The sequence below is a fragment of the Leptopilina heterotoma genome, unplaced genomic scaffold (assembly GCF_015476425.1).
Source record: "Leptopilina heterotoma isolate Lh14 unplaced genomic scaffold, ASM1547642v1 Lhet_116, whole genome shotgun sequence".
Lineage (NCBI taxonomy): Eukaryota > Metazoa > Arthropoda > Insecta > Hymenoptera > Figitidae > Leptopilina > Leptopilina heterotoma.
Genome location: NW_025110835.1, coordinates 979,516 through 1,007,512, shown reverse-complemented (window position 1 = coordinate 1,007,512; position 27,997 = coordinate 979,516). Strand labels below are relative to the sequence as shown.

General features: G+C 22.2%; 1 protein-coding gene across 4 annotated transcripts in view; it reads left to right on the top strand.

Moving 5' to 3' along the window:
- The window catches only part of LOC122509448 (protein Skeletor, isoforms B/C), a 92,066-nt gene that overhangs the window by 53,580 nt on the left and 10,489 nt on the right, over positions 1-27,997 (top strand). For 3 of the 4 annotated variants that reach the window (XM_043623559.1, XM_043623550.1, XM_043623568.1), the window contains exons 6-10: positions 8,712-8,849; positions 9,391-9,463; positions 12,020-12,128; positions 12,536-12,698; positions 14,707-14,966. In XM_043623559.1, the coding sequence (XP_043479494.1) occupies positions 8,712-8,849; positions 9,391-9,463; positions 12,020-12,128; positions 12,536-12,698; positions 14,707-14,966 (743 nt within the window). Of the gene's footprint in view, positions 1-8,711; positions 8,850-9,390; positions 9,464-12,019; positions 12,129-12,535; positions 12,699-14,706; positions 14,967-23,304; positions 24,701-27,997 lie in introns of those variants that run through there. The other variant, XM_043623575.1, reaches the window with a different exon arrangement.

The window sequence follows — 27,997 nt, the reverse complement described above, 5'->3', positions numbered from 1 at the left end:
CGGGTGTTTTTAAAAAACGTTAAATTGTGACAAGAATTATTGTGTTTGAAAAATCGTGGAAAAATATCTGGTATCAGGCGAGAGGTTACCGTTTTCAGTGGAAAAAAAACTGTAGATTGGTAAATTCTAATTATTAATTAAAATTTTCTTCTTAATTAAATCATTTATATTATTTCATTTTATTTTGTTAAATAAAAATCTCAAAATAACTTAAAAACAAATTTTATTCGTATATCTTATTATTATTATTATTATTTTTTTTTATTTATAATTATAATTGATAATATTTATTGTATTTTGATTTATTATTATTATTGAAAATTTTATGCATTTTTAAAATCTAAAAAAACTGAAATATCGAATTGTCAATAAAAGTTGTATTATTTTCAATTTTCAACGATTATTAATTTTAATTAAAAAATTCAATTTTCCTGAATCAATAAAAAATATCGTTCTAAATTTTATTACATTGGTCGTTTTCGTAAATTACTATTCAATAATATTAATTATTCAAAATAATTAATTTTTTAATATTTAATTTTTCAAAAATTTAATTAATCTTCAATTATTAACTTATACAGTGCAGGATCTAGAGTCTAAATTTTTTGGGAAGAGCGATCCCTTTAGTGTGTGCTTTTTTTGATTGCTATTATGAGTGATAATAGCTCCTGGTTCTTTTATGTTTAAAAAATTGTTCGAAATAATTAATTTTTCAAAAATGAAAAAAAAAATTCAATTGTTTCAAATTTTAATTAATTTTAAAAAAATGATTTTACACAAAAAATTTATTTATTTTTAAAAATAATTGCAATTCAAAATCTATTTGAATTTAGTATTTTAATAAATTACTTTTTTTATTATGTTAAAAATAAATTGTTTTTTTAAATATTTTATTAATTTTTTACAATATTTGAATTTTAAATAATTCAAAAGTCAATTATTAATTATTCAAAAATAAATCAAACAATTTTAATTAATTCAAAAATAAATTATTCTGTTTTTAATAAAAATTTAATTATTTTGAAATCATTGAAAAATGTAATTGTTCAAAATAATAATTAATTATTCAAATATCAAAAATACAATTAATTCAAAATTAAATTATTTCATTTTAAATAAAAAATTGAAATTAATTTATTGGCACTTACGTAAAAAATAAACGTATTTCTGTGTGTGTTTGTGTGTAGAATTAACTTATAAGTGCTTTCTTTTGCAAGAATTAAACTTATCGTTATCTTCTGTTCAAATAAAATATAAAATGTTAACGTTTTTTTTAACACAATATTATAGAAAATAGATTTTCTAAAAAGAAAAAAAAATAATGAACTTAAAAAAAATACTTTAGGCACCGCCTTTCATTTCAACTATTTAAATACTATCAAGTCTTTTAAAGACTATATAAAGTCTTCAAATCATGAAAAATACATAATAAAAAATTGAATTATTCCGAAATAAAATTCAAAAATCAACAAAACAATCAATTTACAATTAGGGCCATTTGGGGTAATTGTAAACAAGGGATAAATGTAAACAATAGATGTTTCAACTAAATTTACAAATTTAAAAATTAGTTTTAAAAACTTGAAAAAAATTGTTCATAAATTTAAATTACTTTAAAAATATCCAATTAAAATTATTAAAGAAACACAATTATTAAACAAAAAATAAAAAATAATTCTTCAGAAAAATTTAATTAGGGTTTCCAAAATTGATTTAATGATTTTTAGCGAAAATTGAATTATTTTCATAAATAATGACATTTTTTGAAGAAATTCAATGATTCTCAAATTTTTTGCAAGAATTTAAATGAAATTCAATATATTAATTTTAATTAAAGAGGCATTTCACGTCAGAAATATCACGATTTGCAAAGGGTATGCCGATTTTCGCAAAAGTTTGTGGGATTATAGTTCTATATAAGAGACTTCTTTCCCCCAAATTTTTTCAAAAAAAATTCAAAATTGTTGAAGATACGCCATTTTGAATTTTAATATTAATTTTATAAAATTTTGAATATCTCGGAATATTGTTTATGGATTTTTATGAAATTTACACATTTTTCAGGTAAAAGTATGTACTTTAAAATGCAAATAAAGTTAATAAAAAAAAAATTAATTTTTAAATAAAAAATTAAAAAAAATTTTTTAAAACAATTTTTTGTTTATTTACTCCTCTCTGAGAAAAATGTTATTAACATATTTGGATTCCTTATGAATTCACCTTTAATTTCATAAAAAAAAATTGATGGAGACTCAACTGGTTCCAGAGATATTGAATTTTTTGTAAAAAAATAGTCATAGTTACAGCAGCAATGCACGACTGCGGTAACGTACTACGCGACTTGTGCAGTATGGTGCTATGGCGCGGCGACGCTTTTTTTTACAAAAAATTCAATATCTCCGGAACCAGTTGAGTCTCCATCAATTTTTTTTTATGAAATTAAAGGTGAATTCATAAGGAATCCAAATATGTTAATAACATTTTTCTCAGAGAGGAGTAAATAAACAAAAAATTGTTTAAAAAAATTTTTTTTAATTTTTTTATTTAAAAATTAATTTTTTTTTATTAACTTTATTTGCATTTTAAAGTACATACTTTTACCTGAAAAATGTGTAAATTTCATAAAAATCCATAAACAATATTCCGAGATATTCAAAATTTTATAAAATTAATATTAAAATTCAAAATGGCGTATCTTCAACAATTTTGAATTTTTTTTGAAAAAATTTAGGGGAAAGAAGTCTCTTATATAGAACTATAATCCCACGAAGTTTTGCGAAAATCGGCATACCCTTTGCAAATCGTGATATTTCTGACGTGAAATGCCTCTAAAATTAAAAATATTGAAACATAAAATTATTAAAGAAGATAGGAAACAAAAAAGTAAATTACAACTAAATCAAAGAAGATAGAAGAAGAAGATATTAATATAGAGAGAAGATATAAAGATAGAAGATGTTAATTGAATAATTTTATATTTCTAAAAAAAATGTATTTTTCATTCTTTCCAGCATTTCCATTTTTTAAATTTATTTAAAACATTATAACGTCATAATAATAATTAAAATACCCTTAAAAATAATAATAATCATTTTAAAGAATTGCTATTTTAATAGAAAAAATATATTTATATATATATTAAAACATAAAATTATTAAAATATTAAACAAAAAAAAATATAAACTGCGAACAGATATTTTCAATTAATAAATAAAAATTTTAATTTATTTATATAAAAAAAGAAAATGCAAAAATATATTAATTAATAGAAGATGAAATAATTTCTTTAATGGCATTTGAACCATAATGACGTCACAATTTGTTCACAGCATTTGCTAAAAAATTGTGACATCATAATGGTTCAAATTCGCTGAAAAAATAAAGTTTTAATTATTTAAAATAAAACGTTGAAAAAAAAATGCACGCGCGCTCGCGCGCGTCAGTTTTTGCTAGTTGAATATTAAAGCAGTATAGCGTTCATTTTTAGAAATAATTGAATCTTGAAAAGGTTTTAAATTAAAGCCTTTGAAAATCAGAATTTTTCATACTTTTAACTAACAATTTTGTAGAACTAATTTTTTAAACAAAATTTTAATTGAGTTTTTTTCAAATTATTTGTAGTTTTTGTTTTCTAATAATTATAATATTTAATTGAAAAATTTCCGAATAATCGAAATTTCGTAAAATTGAATTCTAAACAAATGGATTTGAAAATTATGAAGAAACATTTTGAAAAATCTTATTTGCTTTGTAAAAATAATAATGATTATTAAATATTTATTGGAAAAAAAGTTATTGCTGTTTTGGAATAATTTCATAAATAAAAAAATTCGTAAATAAATGTAATAGAACAATTTTTTTAGTATCTAATCATTTTTAGAGTGAATCATTATTTTTCCGAAATAAATATTACCAATTTTGAAGCAAAATTTTCGAAATCTTTATAAAATAAATTTTCTTTGGAAACAGTAATAGTTATTTTAAAATTAAAAATTTTTAATAGTAAAGTTTAGTACCTATTTTTTTTAATATTTCTTTTTACTTTTAGAGAATATTTTACCTGTAATTTCGAATTATTTGTGACTGATTTTTTTGGTACTGCAATTTAGTTGGGATGTAATAAAATTCATTAAATTTTTAAAAGAAAAGTAAGATTGCAATAACAAAAAATTTAACACAAGTCTAAATTAAACATTTTTAAAGTTTATTATTTTTTAATTAATAATAATTAAATAATTTAATTATTTTTTTAAAACGTGGCGTAATATTTTTTTTAATTGAAAATTGAATAAATTTGTATTTATTGAGATTTGGATTAATTTATATTTTTCTCTGCATGATTGAAGATTAGAAAATTTTTTAATTTACATTTTTTTATGAATAAAAATTAGAAAAAATAAAATTTCGACCAGAAAATCATTTAATTTTAATTTGAAGCTGAAAAAGAAAGAAATAAATTTCGTTAATTTAAATTTCCAGTATACTTTAGGGGTCAAAAATTGCTCCGTTTTTCAAGGAATCTAAATTTCAATGAATCAAAATTTTATCCATTTAAAATATTTTTAAAAAATTGTCTGTCCTATCAATAAATTTATTAAATTTTTAATGTTCAATTATGAATGATAATAAAATTAATCGATATCTAAAAGTAATATTTTTTTAATATAGTTAAAAGTATTAGTAAATTATTAATATTTAATCAGTATTTTATTAATAATATTATAACTAAAATATTATTTTCTCATTACGAGAAACGAAAAAGTGAGAGTTTCGATATAAGTAACATTTGCCATGAATAAATTTTCAGATGAAAAATATTGTGAGTGGACCAAAATTTGTGATTGACTTGAAGTTTCCGTGGATCTTTTTCTTTTTTTTTGAATGAGAGGATTATTCTACATATATTTCCCTTTAATATATATATATTTCTGAGCGGGTACAACGTTCTGCCCTACATGCCATACGGTGGATCAATCCGGAGGGGGCGAAGCATTCAAGGAACCTAGTTTTGCATGCTACGATTTGCAGAACATGCACATGGATTGATGTTCATCGTGGAAATGGAATTTCTACCGTTAACCGCCATACAAGGCTGTCTTGAGACGGAACAAAGTCGATTATCAATATATATACGACGCACCAATTTATTCCAATCTAACGTAACAGACCCACATAGACTAATACCGGTTTAATTAGTTTTGTGCATATATAGAATCAGGAATAAGTAAATATTTCAGCTTTCTTTCGGATCCTATGAATTTTCACCACTTTTTTCTACTATTTTTTCAAAAAGTGCGAGGTTTATTGGTTTATTTAAAAAAAAAATTTGATATTAGATATTTTTGAGTTATTTTTCGTTTTAATACATTTTTATCAACTTCGACAATAAGAGAGTTGTCATAGGTCTGGGGAATAAGGGAAGTGAGGAAATTTTATCTAAAGTAGTAAAAAAATATCAAATTTCTGGAAATACTACGAAAATTCTGGTTTTTGATGTTCTTTGAAAATATTGAGTAGAAACCTGACATTGTCTTTGAATTTTCTTTTTTATCTTAAGAACTTTCAAGCACAATGAAAAATTAGTTGAAATTTTTGGAAATAGTTAGAATTTAATAAAATTCTTCGCCAGAATTCAATTATTTTCATAAATAATAACATTGCTCTCGACAATTCAATTATTTTTAAATGTTAATACAATTTTAATGAAATTTTTCTAAAGAATTCAGTTATTTTCAAAAATTTTGATAAAATTCTTCATAAGAATTCAAATTATTTTAAATACAATTTTAATTGAATTCCAAGGACAATTAAATTATTTTTAAATTCTTCGTAAGAATTCAATTATTTAAAAAAGTTTAAATAAAATTTTATTAAAGAATTTTCAATTATTTGCAGAAACAATTAAATTGTCCATGTACTGAAAATCACTGAATTCTTGTGAAGTATCTGTAAAAAAAATTTGAAAACAATTGAATTCATCTCAAGAATTTTATCAACATTTTTTTCAATAATTGGATTTTTTTGAGAAAATGTAATTAAAATTATTGTATTCAAAATAATTTATTTCTTGGCAAAATTTTTATTAAAATTCTTTAAAATAATTGAATTGTTTTGAAGAGTTTATTTCAATTTTCTTGAAAATAATGGAGTTTTTTAAATAATTTTTACTGTAAAAATCTTTATGAAGATTTTCTTTTAAGTTATTAAAATAATCGTGTTTGTTATTAATTGTAATTAACGATTTTCTTATTAAATTATTATATTAAAATTATTCATAGAAAAATTAAATTCTTTTAAACAATTGTATTAGAGTTTTTGTAAACAATTACATTTTTTTTTTTTTTGAATAATTTAATTAAATTTCGTAAAAGTAATGTAATTTTTTGAAGTAATTTTAATTCAAAATTTTGAAAATAATAGAAAATTACAAAGAATTTTATTACAATTTTTAAAAAAATTGAATCTCTGTTAGAGAAATTTTATTAAAATCAACTTGAATGTAATTGAATTTTATCCAAGAAATTAAATTAAAATTTTATTGAAAATAATTTCATTTCTCAGAAGAATTTTATTATTTACAAAAATAATTGAATTCCTGCCAAGAATTTTACAATTTTTAAAAACAATTAAATTGTTTTTAGGAATTTTATCAGAATTGTTGAAAGTAATTGAATTTCTTAAGAGAATTTCATTATTTACAAGAATAATTGAATTTTTGCTAAGAATTTTACAATTTATAAAAATAATTGAATTTTTATTAAAACTCTTAAAAATAATTTAATTTAAATAATGTTTTTAAAAATAATTGTATTTTTTTCGAGAAATTTTATTAAAATTAACTGAAACTAATTGAATTTTTCCCAAGAAATTTTATTAAAATTTTATTGAAAATTATTGAATTTCTCCGAAGAATATTTTATCATTTATGAAAATAATGGAATTATTTCGAAGAATTTTATCAGAATTGTTGAAAATAATTGAATTTTTATTAAAGCTCTTGAAAATAATTGAATTAAAATAATATTTTGAAAAATAATTGTATTCTTTCGAGAAATTTTATTAAAATTGTATTGAATATAATTGAATTTTTTCCAAGAAATTTTATTAAAATTGTATTGAAAATAATTGAATTTCTTAAGAGAATTTAATTATTTACAAGAATAATTGAATTTTTACTATAAGAATTTTACAATTTATAAAAATAATTGAATTGTTTCGAAGAATTTTATCAGAATTGTTGAAAATAATTGAATTTAAATAATATTTTTAAAAATAATTGTATTCTTTCGAGAAATTTTATTAAAATTGTATTGAAAATAATTGAATTTATCCTAAACAATTTATTATTTATGAAAATAATTTAATTCTTGAGGAGGATTTTGACAATTCATAAAAATAATTAAATTGTTTTGAAGGATTTTATCTCAATTTTTGAAAATAATTGAATTTTTTGAAAAAATTTTATTAAAAATTTAGAAAATAATTATTTTAAAAAAAAAAAATTTTATCATTTAGAAAATAATTGAATTTATATTACAATTCTTGAAAATATAAAATTTTTTAATTTAGAAAATAATAAGAAATGGAAGACCGCGTTCCACGCGATGGCACGCGTATCATTTGCCAGTTCAAATAGTATTTTTAAATAATCAAATTTCAAAAAGTTTCTAGTTGAAAGTTATAAAAATTTTAATTGCTTTGAATATTTGATATTTAAATATTTATTTTATAAAATTGTCTAGTTTCTAAATAGTTTTCATTAAAGATTCTAAAAAATAGTTTTCATTTTTTGGAAGAATTATAGTTGTAATTTTTGTAATTAATTAAATTTCAGAAGGTTTGAAAATGAAATTTTTGGAAATTTTAATTCCTAAGGAAAAATATTTATATTTTAAATTGAATAGAATTTTTTTTGCTCCTTAAAGTTGGTCCTAGGCCTAATATTGTGAATTTTGGAGAAAAAAGAAACATTCACTGGTCGTCTATGTTTGAGACATTTTCGTGGTCAATTTTAAGACACTATTTTATAAAAAATTAAAAATCGAACCACATTGATGAATTTGGTGCATTTTAATATTAAAAATGAAAATAAGAAAAAAAAATGAAGAGAGAAGGGATTCTAGATTCAAGGGATTTGCAATCTTGTAAGGATGCAAGGATTTAAGGTGCGATGCATATGCATAACGGTCATTATCTCTCTTGGAAGTGCAAGCGTGCAACTAATGCAATGTCTTCAGCCACTTTATCGTCTCGAACCCATGATCCAGACTTTGATGGAACTATAAACTATTTTTAATTAAGTTTTCATATAAGGAGTTGACACATAAATTTATCTTATAATGTTGACGTCACTATTGACCCAGATTTTCATTCAAAAGTTTCTTGACTTTCGTTTGGCTTTGCTTTTTAGATGAAAAATTTATTACATAATTGATAAAAATTATTAATTCAACGAATATTGAATATTTTTTTAACAGAAATAAAATATTTGTTTCTTCTCTTTCAACGAAGATATATATAGTTTTTTTTTTTTTCATCCAGAAATAGAATTAAATAGACAAGAGAAAATTTTTATTTTTTAAATTGTACTATAATTTTTTTTTTGACAAATAGATATTTTGTCGGAAAAAAAATTTATGTTAAAAGAATTATATTGTATAAATTTTAATACTGTATAAAAAATTAATAATTATTTGTTATTAATTTTGCAGAGATTTGCAATGCGGCTTATTATGGAAAACAATTAGGGAGATTATCTGAACTTCATCATGGTGTCAGTGGTGAAATCTATGCCGTTGATGGAAGAACCCTCTTTATCAAAGGCTTCAATTATGATGGTGAAGGTCCCGGTAAGTCGGCCTTTTTTTTCCTACAAATATATTTTACGATTAGAAGAAATCTGGAACGTGAATGATGATGAAAGAAAAATATCGTTAAATTCCAGAACGATAACTTTCAACAGTAGCTTATGAACAATTTCTATTTCATTGCAAAGAAAAAAAAAAAAAAAAAAAAACCAACACGAGGAAGAAAAATGAGAGAAAAGAGAGGAAACTTGACATTCAAACTTTCCCTGACCTAGCAAGATCAAATCAGTAAATATTTAATTATAGAGTACAAAATCAAAACAATTTTTTGTCATTTTATTTCTTAGTTAATTGATTTTTGTAATTATTGCAAAAAAACGAGATTGTTCAGTTTGTTTTAATCAGTTTTATTACTTAATTATCATTTTTATTATAGTATTTGAAAAAAGCCGGGAGAGTAAAATTTTTTTTCTACTGAAATTATAATGAATTTAAAACAATGTGTACGATGGTAGAATTTTTTTTTTTTTCATTTACAAATTTTCTATTGAACAAAATTAATGATAAAAAATTTTATTTTCAGCTGCATTTTTCTACGCTGGGAGTTCAAAATCTCCTGGTAATAATGGGTTCAGGGTCCGGGACGAACGAGGAACGTAAGTATACGATAATATTAACGTATACAAATTTAATAATGCATGATTAGCTTCAGGCTATTGACACTCCAAACAGGCTATATTATTATCTAGACGGTAATTTCGACAAAAAAAAAGCTAATAAAAACATCGATTCTTTTGTTTTTCACATAGACATATAATTATTTTGAATAAACTTTCCATTTTTATACTAGAGAAAAAAATTTACTTCAACAATGCGCATTATTAAAGTATTAATAATATAATAGAAATGGTAAAAAATAGAAAGAAATAACAGAAATTAAACCTATTTTTAGAAAATACAAAATTACATTTATTTTTCAAAATTAATTAAATATTTCCTTTTTTTCGTAGTTTTTGATAATATAAAAAAAATATATTTTTATTTTATACAATAATTATTTGAATTTTTTTAAATAAAATGATTTTCAATAATTAAATATAAAATTTTTTATCAAGAAATAAAATAAATAAAAATAGTATTAAATTTCAAAAATATTTATCACTCTATCATATACGAAAAATATTTTTATTGCATATCGATTATTACTTAAAATTTCAAAAACAAATTTTGACTTTCAAGAAAAAATAGAATTTTTTACCAAGGAATGAAATATTAATAAAAATAAATTATCTTAAATTTTCAAAAATAAAATTCGATTTTCAATAAAAGTAGAATTTTTTATCAAGGAATAGAATTAATAAAAATAAATTATGTTAAATTTTCAGATACGAAAATCGATTTTTAAAAAGAAATCTTTATACAAGTATCTTTTCTTTATTTTTGAAGAAATATTAGAAAATTATTAAAAAGTTATCTCAATGACAATTTTGTTCACAAAAGTATTTGTTTCTTTAAAAAAAAAAACAATTCGCATAATTCTCACATTTCTGAATCACAATTTTTGTTGAAAAGTATTAATTTAATTTTTAAGGAAATAATTAGAACCATTTCTATTTTTCAATACAATTTTTTAATATTTGAATCACTTTTGTTTCTTATTTACAATTTTTAAACAAAATTCTACTTCTTTTAGAAAGAAAGAAAATTTTCTTTTACAAATTCGATTTTGTCAATCACAATTTTTAATTAAAAATAAAATGAAGAATTTTTAAAAATTTCTATACAATAAATAAAAAAAATGCTTATAATGTTCATTTATTAACCGTATTTTTTGGTTACAAAATTGTAAGTTTCTTTTGGAAAAAAATTTTTGTAATTGTCTATTTTTAATTACAATTTCTAACGAAATTAGAATTTTTTTTAGAAATGAATAAAAAAAATTTGCATAATATCTATTTCATAATTACAACCTTTCTACAAAATCCTGTTTTTCAATTTTTTTTTTTTTTTTTGAAAAAGAAGAAAAGGGAAATAAATTTGTACCATTTATATTTTTCAATCACAATTTTTTTTAACAAAAACTTTCAGTTTTTCAGAAATAAATAAAAAAATTTGCATAATATTTTCAAAAAATGTTTATTAATTTCAAAAAATGATTTTATTTATTTATTTATTTATGTTTTTGCTTTGTCAGGCCAAGTATGAAATTGTTAAGAAATTGTCATTAAAAAAGAGAAATTTAATTTTTTCATTTTTTTTCTAGAAAAAAAGTTTTGTTAAAAAAATTTGTTTGGCAAATCGAAGTTATGCAAGTTTTTATATTTTTTTCTGTAAAATTCGAAAATTATGTAACTAAACAGATTTCAAGTAATTAAACATAATTTTTTTATAATTTGCAAAATTTCTTATTTTTTGATCACGATTTTGAAGGAAACTCTGATTATTTAGAAATAAATAAAAAAAAAAATGGTAGAATTTCTACTATGAACAGAATGATTTTATTTAGAAAGATTAAAAAATATTATACGAAAAATATATTTTTATTGTCCACAATTAATATACTTATAATAAAAAACAAAATTCGATTTTCAACAAAAAAAAAGTTTTTTGTCAAGAAATGAAATTAATAAAAATAATTGTGTTATATTCCAAAAATAATTATCACTCTCTTGAATTAATTAATTTAAATTCTCTCGTTTGTTTATTCAGCACGTTGATATAAATTTCGTAATTACGTGAAATAAATCATTTTCAATTAATATAATTAACTACAAAGCGATGAGAAAGATAGAAAGAGATAGACAGAAAATTAAGAAATTAATTAAGAGTTACATATTTTAGTGAATTAATTAAAATGACAAACGCACTGGGCATACATATAAAAGCACATTGTTCAAATGTTGAAAATTGTTAATAAAAGACAAATAAAAATGTTGAAGGGGTTTTTAGTATTAAAAAAAAAGAAAATTAAAGAATGTGTTTAAAAAAGTGACATGACTTTTTTATTTAATTTTTTCTTTTTGTTTTGTGATATATATGTATTTAATATATATAAAAGAAAGTTGGGCACTCACGTGTGTGTCCTTTAGTAGTCATTAATTAACTCGACACGTAGACTGGTTTCACCTCTGGACGAATGTGTAAAGCAGAAATAATACGCGCGAGAGTTCTCAAACGTTTCTCTATGTTGGCAATGTTAATTATGTTAACAGGACTAACGTTCTAAAGCGCTACAGAAATAAGGACATCACTTTAACGCTTCCGGAAGGAAAGACCTTGAACAACATCAAGTGGTTTTCTGTATATTGTGACGAATTCGCAGTAAGTAGACGCAAATTTTCCTAGTGACAAGATTTTTTATTATCTTTTCCTTTGTGAAACAATTTTATTTTTTTACCTCCAAGTGTTTACAATCAAATATAGGTATATATGTAATTTTAGGAGAAAAAATAATTTTTAAATTTGATTTTTAATTTTTTATTATTGGAATCTTTTTATTTTAGACTAAAAAAGATTTATTTGATTTCAATAAATGAGTTTATTTTTACGATTTTATTACGATTAGTTTATTAGCAAATATGTTTTTTTTATTATCTGTAGCTATCAATTTTAATTTATGTCAATTAAATAGTATTTGAAAATTACTTATTATTAAAATTAAAAGTTTTATTTTAAAAAAGGTTAATAATATTTTCCGTACTTTTTATTTATTCGTTTTTTATTTGTAGGTAAATTTCGGTGATATCAAAATTCCTCGCAGTTTTGATTATCCAAAGCCACAAAAATTAGGAAGTTTAAGTGGTATCCATGGGGTTAGTTCCGAACCTGTCGTAATTGTTGATGCTCAAACTCTTCTAATTCCAAGTTTCAGTTATGATGGCGAAGCTCCAGGTTAGAATAAATTTAAAATTATTTATTTATTTCTGAAAAATTAATTTTTAAAAATTTCATATCAATTTTTTTCTAATTAGTAGTTTGAAAATTTTTAGGTACTAATTCAGATCTATAGAGAATAAGAATTTTAAATTTAAGAGATAATATTTTTGTTTAAAAAAGCGTTATAATTTTTGTAACTTTTATAATTTTAAATCTGAAATAATTTAATTCTTTAAAGAAAATTTTTATTAAAATTTTTGTAAATAATTAAATTCCTACGAAGAAATAACTAATTTTTGGAAATAATTGAATTCTCGCAGAGAAATTTTTAGAATATTTTTTTCAATAATTGAATTCTATCGAGAAAATGTATAATTAAAATTGTATTGAAAATAATTTAATTTCTCAGAAGAATTTTATTATTTGCAAAAATAATTGAATTCTTGCCAAGAATTTTACAATTTATAAAAATAATTGAATTGTTTCGAAGAATTTTATCAGAATTGTTGAAAATAATTGAATTTTTATTAAAACTCTTGAAAATAATTGAATATTGAATTAATACAATAATTGAAAATAATTGAATAATTCTTCTTGCCAAGAATTTTCTTATTTATGAAAATAATTAAACTCTTGTGGAGGATTTTACAATTCATAAAAAAAATTGAATTGTTTCGAATTTAATTTTATCTGAATTTTTGAAGGATTAAAAATTTTGAAATTAATTATTTTTTTTAAAAGAATTTCATAAAAATGGTCGAAAATCATTGAATTTTTATTAAAATTTTTTAAAATAGTTGAATTATTTTAAAGAATTTATTCCAATTTTCTTGAAAATAATGAAGTTTTTTTTAATAATTTTTACTGGAAATTTTGAAAGTAATTGAACTTTATGAAGATTCCCTTTTAAGTTACATTAAAATAATCGTGTTTATTATTAATTGTAATTAATAATTTTCCTATTAAATTATATTAAAATTATTCATAGAAAATTAAATTCTTTTAAACAATTGTATTAGAGTTTATGTAAATACTTAAATTTTTTTTTTTAAATTTCATTAAATTTCGTAAAAATAATGGAATTTTTGAAAATAATTTTAATTGAAAATTTTGAAAATAATTGAAATTTACAAAGAATTTTTTTAAAAACTTTTGAGAACAATTCAATTGTATAGACAAATTTTATTACAAATTTTAAGAATAATTGAATTCTTGACAATAATTTTACATTTTTTAAAAATAATTGAATTCTTGCCAAGAATTTTACAATTTTTAAAAATAATTAAATTGTTTTCAGGAATTTTATCAGAATTGTTGAAAATAATTGAATTTTTCAGAAGAATTTTATTATTTACAAGAATAATTGATTTTTTGCTAAGAATTTTACAATTTATAAAAATAATTGAATTATTTCGAAGAATTTTATCAGAATTGTTGAAAATAATTGAATTTTTATTAAAACTCTTGAGAATAATTGAATGTAAATAATATTTTTAAAAATAATTGTATTCTTTCGAGAAAATTTATTAAAATTGTATTGAAAATAATTTAATTCCTTCAAAACATTTTATTATTTATGAAAATAATTGAATTCCTGTGAAGAATTTTATTATTTATGAAAATATTTTCATTCTTCCGAAGAATTTTCTTATAATTATGAAAATAATTGAACTCTTGCGGATGATTTAACAATTCGTAAAAATAATTAAATTGTTTCGAATAATTTTATCTAAATTTTTGAAGGACTTTTATTAAAAATTTTGAAATTAATTATTTTTTTAAAAGAATTTCATCAAAATTGTCTGAAATAATTGAATTTATATTAAAATTCTGGAAAATAATCGAATTTAAGAATAATTGTATTTTGTCGAGAAAGTTAATTAAAATTAATTTAAATTTTTTAATTTACAAAATAATAATAAATGGAATTGTTTGCTAGTAAGTTTTATTGTAATGTTTAAAATCAATTGAATTGTTTTGAGAAATTTTATTTGAAATAATTGAATATTTTTTTTAACGATAGATGCGAAATTCTGGACTGGAGCTGGACCACATCCATCGCCTCAAGGAATTAAAGTGCCAGATGAAAATGGAAAAATACAGCCATTACGTCGTTACGATCATAAAACGGTTGTTTTAACTTTACCGGGAGATTTAACGGTGCATCAACTTGGACATTTTGGCGTTTGGTGTGAGGCTTTTGCTGTTGATTTTGGTCACGTGCAAATTCCACAGAGTCTCAACGTTCCTCCATCCCTTAAGATGCTTGGAGTTTCTCCTCAGGTAAGCCAATGTCTCTTTATAACCCCTGGGCAACAGTGTAACCAGTCTCTAAGATCTTAACATCTAAACCAAATCCACCCACACTTTGCTTTCCTCCTTTTGGCATATCCTTCCTGTCTTTCTTAGTCACGGTTTTACGATCAAAGGATACCAGTAGTCACTCGAGTATACCCTTAGAAATATTACCCGCAGCATCAGAAAGTCCAAACTTGGAAACATTAATTCTCTCCTGAGAGAGATTCAAACGTATATTAAATATTTTTCAATTTAACGCGATTTTATTTTCAAAATGAGGATATTTTCAAAAAAGTTTGACATTTTTTTAAAATCCTAAATCCTATGGAAAAAATTTAATTTAATTTCCTATTGGAAAAAAATAATAACATGATTAAATATTTACTCAAAAAAATATTAATGTTTAAAAAAATAATTTTACAATTAAAAATATTTTTTGTGTATCTAATAATTTTTAGAGTGAATCAGAATATTTTTTTAATGTCAGAGATAAAATCAAAATTATATCTGAAAAGCAAGAAAAAGTCAGGGAAAAACAAAATCAAATTTTTGTGGCAAAGTCTAGAAAAATGTTTAGAGCAATAAAATTGTTGGAAGCTCTAAAAATGGGCATTTAATGTATCGTTTGTCCAAAAGCTATAATATTAACTCCCATATGACTTTGGAAAACAGATGAAACTACTCATCCAAGATAAAATACGATATCTATCAAAGGGTAATCAAAAAGTCGGCAGTGGGCTTTCAAAGGTTATAAAGCTTCTTCCCTTATTGACGCTGGGATATACTCTCTATTAGCCGAAAGAAAATGAACTGAGTAGAGAAAAAAAAGGAGGAAAAAAATTGGATACAGATAAAAATCAAAATGCAATAGTTGCAAAAAGAAGAAAAACAATTTATAAATTAGAATTTATATACACAAGAGAAATTCATAATAAATATCAAGAAAATTAATCAACGTCTACATTAAGATATTATAGAAAGTTTTATAATAACACACACACAGACAATAGCCTCTTTTTTTTAAGAGATAAAAATAACACTTTATTCATTTAATAGCCGTGAAATAGAAATGGTTGAAAAGTTTTTAACTTTGCCGATAATAAAGATTAACTTTATTATTAACTAAACAAAAATTACTTCATTTAGATACTATCGGCAAAATGTTTCTCAAATACGATAATGAGAAAAATTTTGCGATTAGGGAAAGTTTTCAATAAAAAGTACCTATAGGAAAAAAGAAGAAATAATAAAATAATAAGATAAAAATAATTAATTAAAACGGCAATAATGAAAAATGGTATGAAAAAAAGTGAAATACTTTAAATATTTTGCAATATTTCTCGTGGCTATTCAATTTTCAATAAAACTGACAAGAAGGAAATGCGATGATAAAGGTATTCGACGCGTGACCAATTTGTTCAAAAAGTATGCGGAGGAAATCGATTATATTTTTATTGTTTATTTAAAGCGTGTTTTTTATTTGCTTTATTAATTATTTTGTATTATTTATTGATGAAAAATAATATCATAGAAAATAATATAGAAAATGTAATTTTAAATAATAATTATTTAAATTTTTTATTATAATTGTAAAAGATGCTATTTTCGTTTAAAAAAATGTTATCCTAATTTTTTTTAACTTTTATAATTTCGAATCTAAAATAAGTACTTAATTTAATTCTGGTGTAGAATTTTATTAAACTTTTGAAAATTAAATTAGATTCATTCAAGGAATTAAATTAAAATTTTATTGAAATTATATTTGGATTCTTCTAAAGAATTTCATCAAAATTTTTTTAAATTATAGAATTTTTTCATGGAATTTTATTCAAATTTTTAAAAATAATTAAATTCCTAAATCAAGAATTTTATAACTTGTGAAAATAATTCAATTCTTTTGACTAATTTTATTAATACATTTAGAAAATAATAAATAATAATAATTTATTAGTTAGGAATGTGAATTTTTTTCTTTGAAATTATTCAAAAATTGAAGTTAATATTTGAAAATAAAAAAATTTTTAATTTGGATTCCGAGTCAGGTGAATAAATTAATAATAATTCATGAATAAAAAAATTAATTAATTAATGAAAAAAAGTTAATAATTAATTAAAAAATTAATAAAAATGTTTTAACTATAAATTGTTATAAAAAAGGGAAAAATTACGTTAGAAAGAAGCAACAGATCATAAAAACTTTTTCATGAATTATTTTTTTTTAAAGAGAGCCCACAATTCTCCAAATTATAAGAAAATAGAATTATTATTCGCGTGACAGCAATGAAGACAAAACAAATTTATATAGCAGATAAAACGCGTTATTTATTATTAGAAAAAATAGTCAACTTTTAGTAATGGTTCTACGAGCACTAGTCAAGCGACAAATATCATAAAACAAAAATTTTTTTAAAAATGGAGAAAAAAGTTATATTTTCCTATCTATCAAATTTTTTTAACTCGTCACCCAAAAGCACTCGTCAAAAAAAAAGCTGTGCTGACGAAAAGTATAGATTGCAAATATCTCCAATGTGCTTCGGAACAAGACAAAGAATATTTAGTTTATCTCAATTTTAAAAATAAAAAAAGGATAAAAAAAGATGAAAAAAAAAATTTTATAACAAAATGAATTAACTTAACAGGATAAGTTTTATCCGCAGAAGGGAATTTACACAGTGGTTTTTTTTTATTTTTATTACAACCGCATAAAATGTGTAAGTGTAAACGCGCGATGTTGTTGTTGTTGTTGAGCTGTAACCACAAAAGACGAGAGGGAAGTTTAGATAGGAATTCGTGAACAAGATTATCCGCAAAAATTTTTCTTTCCTTGACACGAAAATCTCGTAATAATAATACTTCTATTGTAAAAGAATAAAAGCCAGTTTATTAAATTTTCAATCGTAAATCTCAGCAGTTTATTTTTGCTCACGTCAAAATATTTTTTTTGTTTTTAATCTAATTTTAATTTGTTTCTTTATTTATTTGTTTCTTTTCTTTATTTACTTACTTATTTTTTTACTTCCTTCTTTATTTACTTATTAATTTTTTTAATTTCTTCTTTACTTTCTTAATTGTTTATTTTCTTACATATTCATTTTTTTACTTGCTTCTTAATTTACTTATTTATTTATTTACTTATTTGTTACTTGAATAAATAAATGAATAAATAAAAATTAAATATAAATCAACTCACTTGAATCAGTTAGTAGAGCAACTAATTTTCATGAAATTTTTTTTCCGCGCCCTATTTGCGCAATTTATAGAAAAAAATTACTGGTGTTAACAGAATACAGTAAAAGATTTTCGAATCGATTTTTTTCCCTTGTGTCTATGTATATAGTTTTCCTATCTGTAAAATTGAGAACGTTATATATAAACGCGCCTTTCAAAAATGTGCAATCGGCGGCAATATATAAAAATATTATAAATTTTGAATGCGTAAAATTGCTTTGCAAGAAATGGCAAGAATGAATAAGAGTAATAACATCAATTTCTATGCCGATCGCGCACATTGCGCGCTGAGAAAAAAACTTTAACACTGACTTTTCCCAATGCTCAGTTTCCCATCGACCTCTATACCTCGAAAATAAATCGCGAAAAATTTCCCTCCTACATAACGTATACATAAATTCAAATTTAAATCCAAGATCCCAAGGCACAATTGCGTCTTTCAAATAAATTGCAAACTTTTGTCCAACTGAAACTGACACTTGGAAAAGCATTGTTATTATTATTATAATATATGTTTACGAAACTCTCACAAAATGACGTTAATTACACTCGTCTTAGGAACTTTTTACTTAATTATGTTTAAGGGGTTTTAAATATATAAATTATCCTTTTTTTTTCTTTCTTTGTGTTTCTAAAGTTCTGAATGTTCAAAACGGAGGAAATTTTGTTTATTTCTTCATAAGAAATAAAAAATTTGATAACACAAATTTTCAATTCCTACGTAAAATGAGTAATTTTCATATTTTAAACAATACAAAAAATTTAGAAATTACAATTAATAAGAAATTATTTCGAAACGGCAAAAAAATTTTTTTAGAAAAACTTTTGACCATTCAGAAGAAAATTTCTTCGCTGACTAAATTAAATTCAACAGAAAAAAATTGTAAAGCTCAGAATAAAATGAAAAACAGTACAAATCAAAACGAAAAATACATAACAATGAACAGGAATAAAAATAGAAAATAGAAAATACAAATAAAAACAAAAAAAAATATGAAACAAAAAAATGGAAAAAAGAAAATAAAAAAAACGATATAAATAAAAGCAGAAAAATAAATAAAAGAAAAACCCATAAAACACAATAACCCTAATGGAGTAACAGAAATTAAACAGAAATAAAACATCAAACATAATGGATTTCCAAAAGTTTTTAACCGGATTGAGGAAAAACTTCAAACAACTACATTTTTTCTTTTATTTTTTTTACAAAACTAATTGAAATGTGAGAGAAATGCTCAGGAATGCGGACATTGACGTCAGAGTTTCAACAATTGTGCTTTTAACGCGGAATGGAGTGTAGCAGGCTGCTTTTTTTTCTCCACTATATTTTTTTTACGTTGTTGTAAATAAACGATATATTTGTTGTGGACAACAATGATCCGACTTTATGCTGGAAAAACTGAACACCCGAACAAGGGGAGGTTTGGTGTGATGGGAGAGAGAAAAAAAAATCGTTAAGCGCAACAATGAGAAAATGCGGCCACCAGTGACGCGTGTTACGAGAATTGAAATTCAGAGATGATTCGCTTTTGACGTATACGATGGAACTTGCTTTTGTGATAACTAGCGCAAAATTTGCAAGAAGATATTTGCATTTTGCATCCCTGTATATATATGGAACCGCTAGTAGTAAAGTGCAGTTACCTACTCAAATATTGACTCGGATGTCTCTCTCGCTACTTGGACTTTCTGCGCACAAAGATATGTTATATCTATATAAACCTTGGTAGATTTGAAGTTATTTTAAGAATTATGCAACAATTATGAAATATATCCCAGTATTGTGGTATGGAAATAAAAATTGTTACCTAAAGAAAAATAAATAAAATAACAAGGTGACTGCTGGACCGAGATACCGGGAAATGACAGTAAATTTTGATCTTGACCAGGATTTTGGAAATTTTTTTTTAAAAACACTGATTATTTTGTGAAATAAAATAGAAATATTTATTTTAAGTGAAATTTAATTTTAAATAAATTCTTACTAGAAAGTTCTATACGAGAATTCAATTATTTAAATATAAAAATGAATAATTTATTGAATAATTGAATATTTCGTAAAATTGAATTCTTATAAAGAATTTTATTAAAATTTTAAAGAATAATTGAATTATTTCGAAGAATTTTAATAAAATTTTTCAGAATAATTGGATTTTTCGAAGAATTCATTTTAAAATTGTATTAAAAATAATTGAAATTAAATTAACATAATTAAATAATATTGAATTCGTGTGAAAATTTTACTAATTATTTGAAAATAATAAATAAAAATTTGTAAAAATAGACCTTAACTGTTTCAAAGAAAATTTAAATTCGTACGAGGAATTTAATTAAAATTGTACTGAAAATAATTGAATTATTGAGATTAATTTTATTCAACATTTTTGTAAATAATTTAATTGTTAGAATGAATTTCATTAAAACTTTTGAAAATTTGAAAATTCTTTCAATTTTTTTTTTTCATTCTTTTGAAAATTTTTTCAATAAATTAAATTAATAATTTATTAAAAAGACTTTTATTACATTTTGATAAACAAATTATATTAAAAATTATTTTTAAATAATTTAATTCGTTTGAAAAAATTTAATAAAATTTTTAAGAATAAATAAATTTTCGAGGAATTCATTTAAAATTGTATTAAAAATAATTGAATTCCTGCAATGAGTTTTATTATTTTTTTAAATAATTGGATTCTTGCAGCGAATTATATTAACATTTTTAATATTAATTGAGGCCTTGGATCCAATAACTCGCCCGACGCTCGAAGGCACGCGCTAATACCAGTCGGGTAGCAGTGAGTGGCCCAGAGGCGCTCACTGCTCACTGACTGGCAGTTGCGCGTTCCTCCGAGCGTCGGGCGAGTTATTGGATCCAAGGCCTCAATTGAATTCCTGAGAAAAATTTTATTATTTATAAAAAATAATTTATTTCTTGCGAAGAATTTTATGAAAATTGTGTTTTAATTTTAAATAAAATTGAATTCCTGGGAGAATTTTATTATTTATGAAAGTAATGGAATATTTGCGAAGAATTTTATAAATTTTTCTTTAATTATTGAATTCTTTTGGAAAATATTTTATTAAAATAGTAGATATTGAAAGTAATTATTGAATTTCGAAAATGTTTCGAAAATAATTGGAACGTTTAAATTAAATTAAATTAAATAACGTTTCAATTTTAATTTTTTCTTTCATTTTTGTTTTATTGAATTCTTTCGGAAAATATTTTATTGAAATAGTAGATATTGAAAATAATTATTGAATTTCGAAAATGTTTTGAAAATAATTGGAACGTTTAAATTAAATTAATTAATTAATGTTTTAATTTTTTCTTTGATTTTTGTTTTATTCTGGGTTTTACAATTTTTTTTCTATCGAATTTAATTTAACCACAGAAGAAATTCTCTTTTGTGTAATACAAAGTTCTGTAAATTTATTTTTACCGTTTAGAACTATTTTTTTATTTCAAAAGAATTTTAGTTTATAATTCACCATAATTTGTAATTATTATTATTATTATTATTATTATTATTATTATTATTATTATTTTTAATTTAATTATTTTCAAAAATCAAATTTCTGAAAATAATTCAATTACTTTTAATAAAAATTTTTTAAATTGAATTTCTTGAAGGAATTTAATTGTTTTTAAAAATTGTAATAAAATGTATTCATTACAATTTAATTATTTACAAAAATTTTGATGAAATTCTTCAGAATAATTCAATTACTTTCAAAATACAATTTTAATAAAATTTCTTTTGACAGAATTTAATTATTTTTTAAAATTTTAATAAAATTCCTTGAAAGAAGTAGATTATTTTCAGAAATTTTATTACAGTTGTTTAGAAGAATTCAATTAATTTCAGTACAATTTTTGCTAAATTCGTTGAAAGAATTTATTTACTTTCAAAAGTTTTTAACTTTGAACATATTACCGGAATACACCGATTATTATATTTTCTCTTTAATTTCGCTTTATTTTGTGCTTTATTATTTTTTTGCTGTAGAATTTTATTTAGTTACGGAAGATGTAATTAAATGTTTTGTAAATAATTTTTAATTAATTTTTTTATTTTTCGAATACATGTGTGTAGTTAATAATTCACTGTATAATTAGTAATTTGTAATTTTTTTTATTTTTTAAAATGAAGAATTTCTCATTTTTGTGGGATTTGGAAATTCGTATTATTTAGATTTGATAATTATTGAATTGTCTTTTTTCTTTGATTTTTGTTTTATTCTGGGTTATACAATTTTTTTTATATTGAATTTAATTTAGCCACCGAAAAAATTCTCTTTTGTGTAAGAAAAAGTTTTTTTACCTTTAGAACTATTTTTTTATTTCAAAAGAATTTTAGTTTATAATTCACCATAATTTGTAACTTTTAGTTATTGTAATTTTTTTTTTTTTGTATATTTTGAAAATGGAGAAGAATTTCTCGTGTACTCTGGAATTGGAATTTTGTTATTTCGATTTGGTTATTATTGAATAGTCTTCTTGTATGGGTCTTGAATAATAGTTGTTGACAGGAGTTTCTCTCTTTGGTTGGTGTGGTTTTCAATGTAACAGCTAATCACAAACCGTGAGGAGTTCGAGTTCAGGTATTAGTCATGAACAAGAAGATGTTGAATTTCCCAAGCATCGAAACACGGTGGGATTCATGTTTGTTACTTGCTTTTCAAAGCACATAGACAAAGAGACATGAAATCGGGAATTAATCCCTTTTTGTTTGGAAAAAATTTCCGAATGCAGGAAAAAATAGTTTTTTCTACTTTCATTACAAAAATATATCCGAGAGGAAAAAATTCCTTTTTGTCGCATGGAAACATTTTTTGCATCTCTTAATCCCTTTTTCCAAAAAAGGCCTGAAATTTCTAAACAAATCTCTTTGATTTTCTCTTTTTTTTACAAATATGGATTTTTGAACAAACGAATAATTATTCTTTCAGTGGGAAATATTTTTTCGTTTTTTCTATTTTTAAGATTTTCATTAAATTGCTAATAACAAAACACATTTTCAGATTTAAAAATCGTGTGGCGAGTAGGACAGAATTGTAAGCCTAATTTTCTGTCTCTGTCCTTGTGTTGCAGAATGTGCGCGGAGGGCAGGGACAGAAAGCGGCGCTTTCACAATACCAAGAAACATACATTTCATCCACACCCTCATCATCATCATCCTCTCATCAACAACAATTTGGTAATTCATTGGTCCATCAGCATCATCGAGCAACGACCTATCGACCTATTCTTCGTCATGACGATCAGGTGCAAATCGTCCAATCGGTCGGTTACCGGATACCCAAAACACTTGAGCTTCATCAGGATTCCTTGGGTAATCCGTATCATCAGGCCCCAACTCCCTATCGACAAATTCAACAACTCCATCAAGAATCTCCTCGAATTGCAAACGATCCACTTTTGGGTTTCAATAATAATAATAATAATTTACGTCAATTAGGAAACGTGCACTCGGGTCAACTTATTTTACAAAACTATCAAGTGCCATTGGAGCAAGCACGTCTAAGAAATCCATCCTCAGCGCAAAGGCGTATCGATGAAAATCAAAATTCTCGATTCTCATCTAATGTACAACGCCCCAGGGAGATTGTGTCTTCTCAATTCTCTCAGCCGCAACAAACATCTTATTCTAAACTCGATCGATTTCCAGGCGACCAGAGACGCGACTCTTTTATTCGTTTCTAATAATGATGATGATGCTGATGATAAGAATAATAATAATAATAATAATAATGATAATAATAATATTCTTCAAGCTGGAAACTAGGATAAATACGAAATTCTCGTTTTTCGAGTTTGAATTCAAGAGTACATCTGTCAAATCTCAGGACGATTTTATTTTCGAGGAAAAATTTTTTCTGTGATGAATTTTTGCTCTAATCAATTTTAATGAAAAATTTGAATAGAAGAGGAAAATTGTTGAGAAAAGAACAGAATGGAGAGAATTTTTTGTTGAAATTAACAATTTTTCTGATTACTGCTATGATATGGATAAAAAAAAAAGATTTTTTGGGATATTTTCAGGAATTATAGAGGAAACCAAAAATTAACAATTACCACGCAGACTTAAATTAAACAACTAAAATTTCTGTATTAAAAGTTCTAGTCCCTTTGGCGATAAGAAAAATGAGAAACTATTTTAAATTTTGTTAAAATAGTTTTGTTTCTAAAAAATCGAAACAAAAAAAAATATGCTCAGGGTTGCCACAAGTCGGAAAAACCAGGAGAACTGGGAAAGGTCAGGGAAAATAAAATTGATCGGGGAAATCAGGGAAGTGTCAGAGAATTTTATCAAAAGTACAGGAAAAATATCAAAATAGAGTAACTGTAAAAAATTTCGATTTTTGGTGTCCAGGGAAATTTTTAAAAAACTTCAAAACTTAATTAACTTAATTAACTTAATTATTCTTCTTGAATTGTTCTTTTCACCTTATAAACTTTTCCATCACAATGACTTTTAAAACAGTACCTTGACTTTTTCTTATTTCTGTAAAAAATAATTCAATTTATTATATTAAATAATAATTAGTTTCAAGAATAAATTTTCTAAAGTTATTAATTATAATTAACCAAAAAAAGGATTTTATTTAAAGAAAAGTGGAAATTTTCAGAAATAATTTAATTACAGAAGGTTTTAAAAAATTTTTAAACTTTCAATAATTGTGACGAAAAGAAAAAATTATTTAAGTTTTGAATCAATTTTTTAAAAACTCACTTTAAATAATTAAATTCTAAAATAACTTTCTTATATGTAGTTATTAATTATTATAATTAACTTGGAAAAATTTTAGTTAAAAAAGTTTCAATTTTAAAAAATAATTAAATTGAAATAGGTTTCAATCAACAATTTTTGAAAATTTTAATTTTTATGAAGAAATGAATAATATTTAAATTTTTATTTAAAAAATTATTTAATTTTTAAATAATTTTATTTCAAATTTTGAAAAAATTAAGTTTTTGGAAAATTTTTAATCAATTTTCTTTTAGGAAAATAGATTTTTGATTTGAAATTTAAATTTTTGAAAAAATTTTATTAAAAAAATCGTGAAATTTATCAAAATTTTGTGAAATTAAATTGAAAATAATTGAACTTGTTAGAGAATTTTATTTCAGATTTTTAAAACTTTTAATTTCAATTTCTTTTTTAATTGTAGTTTTGAAGATTTTACTTAAAGTTTGAAAAAATTAGGTTTCTAAGAAATTTTAATTTAATTTTGAAGATATTTGGATTTTTATAAAAAAAAATTTAGTAAAAAATAATTGAATTAATGTAAATTACATGAAATTAAATTGAAAATAATTAAATTTGTTAAAGAATTTCATTAAGTATAGAAGCATAAAATGGTCCAAATTAAATTTAAAAGCTTTATTTAAAATTACGAAAAATTAGTTTCTTTAAATATTTTATTTTTTGTTTAAGATAACTAAATGTTTATAAACAATTGAAAATTTTTGAAATAATTGAAATTTTTTAAAGTTTCTATTAAAATTAATAGAATTTTTCTAAAATATAAAAAATAATTGAGTTTTTCCAAAATTCAATTATTTCTTATAGAATTTTGGAAAAATTCAATTATTTTTTATAGAATTTTAGAAGATTTCAATTAAGTTTAATAGAAACTAATTTTTGTAAATTTCTTTACAAAATAATTGATTTTTTTAAAAGTTTTATTGTAATTTTTAAAACTTATTGAGGGAATTTAATCGCAGTAATTAAGTTTATTTTTGAAATACATTAGTTGACAGCTTTAAAGTTTTGAATCAAATTTTTCTTTCTAAAAATTCTAGTTTTTTTTAAATTGTACTCCCTTTGAAATTTTTTTCATATATGAACCAGAAAAAAAGCCTTAATTCTGCCTGAAAGTTAGAAAAAAGTAAAAAGTAAAAAACAAAAAACAAAGTAAAATTTTTGTGGCAACCCTGATATTTTTGTTAGTGAAAGTTCAAAACAGGAACAATAATTTAACAGTTAAAAAAGAAATTTATAACGTTGGAGGATTATTTTTGAAAAATTGATTACTAATGAGAAAAAAAGGAAGACGTGGAGAAAGTAAGAAAAATAAGGAAGTGACTTTCAATTCTCTAAAAGGGATATTATTCTCGAAAGATTTTTCACATGTACGATCTTTTGTTAGTCGATTATATTAGACTTGCTAATTTTCAAGAATTGATTCTAAACATTTTCTTTCAATATATATAAGTACTTTCTCTGACTCTCTAAATTTTGTTTATTCAAACGAAAATTCAACACTCTTTGCCCGCAGTAAACAAATGTCTCGAAAAAATTTATTCAGGAATCAAATTATTCTCGAGAAACACGATTAAAATAATTTATTATACATGAAAATAAAAGAACTGTGCGGCATCAGGAAAATTATATTCCCCTCGAAAATAGAGAATCAATGAATAAATGATGAAAAAAACAAATAAACTTCCAATAATTAACTTGTTCATAAACAAAATTAATTTTCCGAGTCAATATATAAAGAGTCAATAATTATTCAAGAATATAATGGAAATAAAATTGGAAAATATTGGAAATATAATTACGCAATTTTAGAAGTTGAAAAAATATTTTGTGGATAAAAAAAACAAATATAGAGAAAAAGAAAAAGAAAACAATGGAATTAGAATGGAATACGGTTTCTGTACTATTGTGTCTGGAACGACTAAAGTTTTAACAAAATAAACTGATGGTCTTTTGTTAAATACGATCGAGTCGCAAAAATGTTGGGACGTGACACAGCTGTACTCTCAAATCCCAAACTTTGCCAAACTACTTTGGAAAACTTTCTGGAGGACAAAGCTTTCCATTCGATCTTGCTAGTAAATCCAGCTTTTCCTTATTTATTTTCAAGTTACTACTGGCAAGTGCGATATTTATTGTATAAGGAGAATTTAATATTGAGCTTTTTTAATAAATAGTTTCTATAAAGAAGAAAAAAAAAATTTATATAAGTAGAATGTTCTCCAAAAAAAGTGCACGCTTTTTATTTCGAAACAAAAAAAAAATACACGTGTCAGTATACCCGATGACTGGCAGTAGATTTTTTCCTTAGCATCTGCACATGAATAATAATCTGTGCCACTTGTTCCGATTCAAAGAAAGAAATATTTCTGATAGAATTAAAAAAAATTTTGTTGTGGAAAAATATTTAAGAAATTTGGAAGATTTAGAATTGGAATTTTTTCTATATTCAGGCTTTGCACTTATCTGCTAAAACCTAATTATTATACAATTATTCTCACAAATAGTGAAGTTCCTTGTTGAAATTCAATTATTTTCAATATTTACTATTTTAATAAAATTTCTCAAAAGTATTCAATTTTTTAAAAAAATTTTTTATAAAACTCTTTACAAAATTCCAATTATTATCTGAAATAATTAAATTTTTACAGGATTTCAATTATTTTAAATACAATTTTTATAAAAATTTTCGAAAGAAATCAATTATTCAAAATATTTTACTGAAACTCTTATTCGTAAAAAATAAATTATTATCAAAAAATTTGATAAAAATTGTTTAAAAGAATTCAATTATTTTCAATGTAAATTTTTATTGAACTCCTCGAAAAAATTTAATTATTTTCATAAATTTATAAAATTCTTCGCAAGAATTCAATTATTTTTAATAAAATTTTATTTAAATTACACAAAATAATTCAATTTTTTTTATTTTAATTAAATTCTTCGAAAGAATTTATTTATTATCAAAAATTATAATAAAATTTTCATAAAAAATATATAAAATTCTTCGAAAGAATT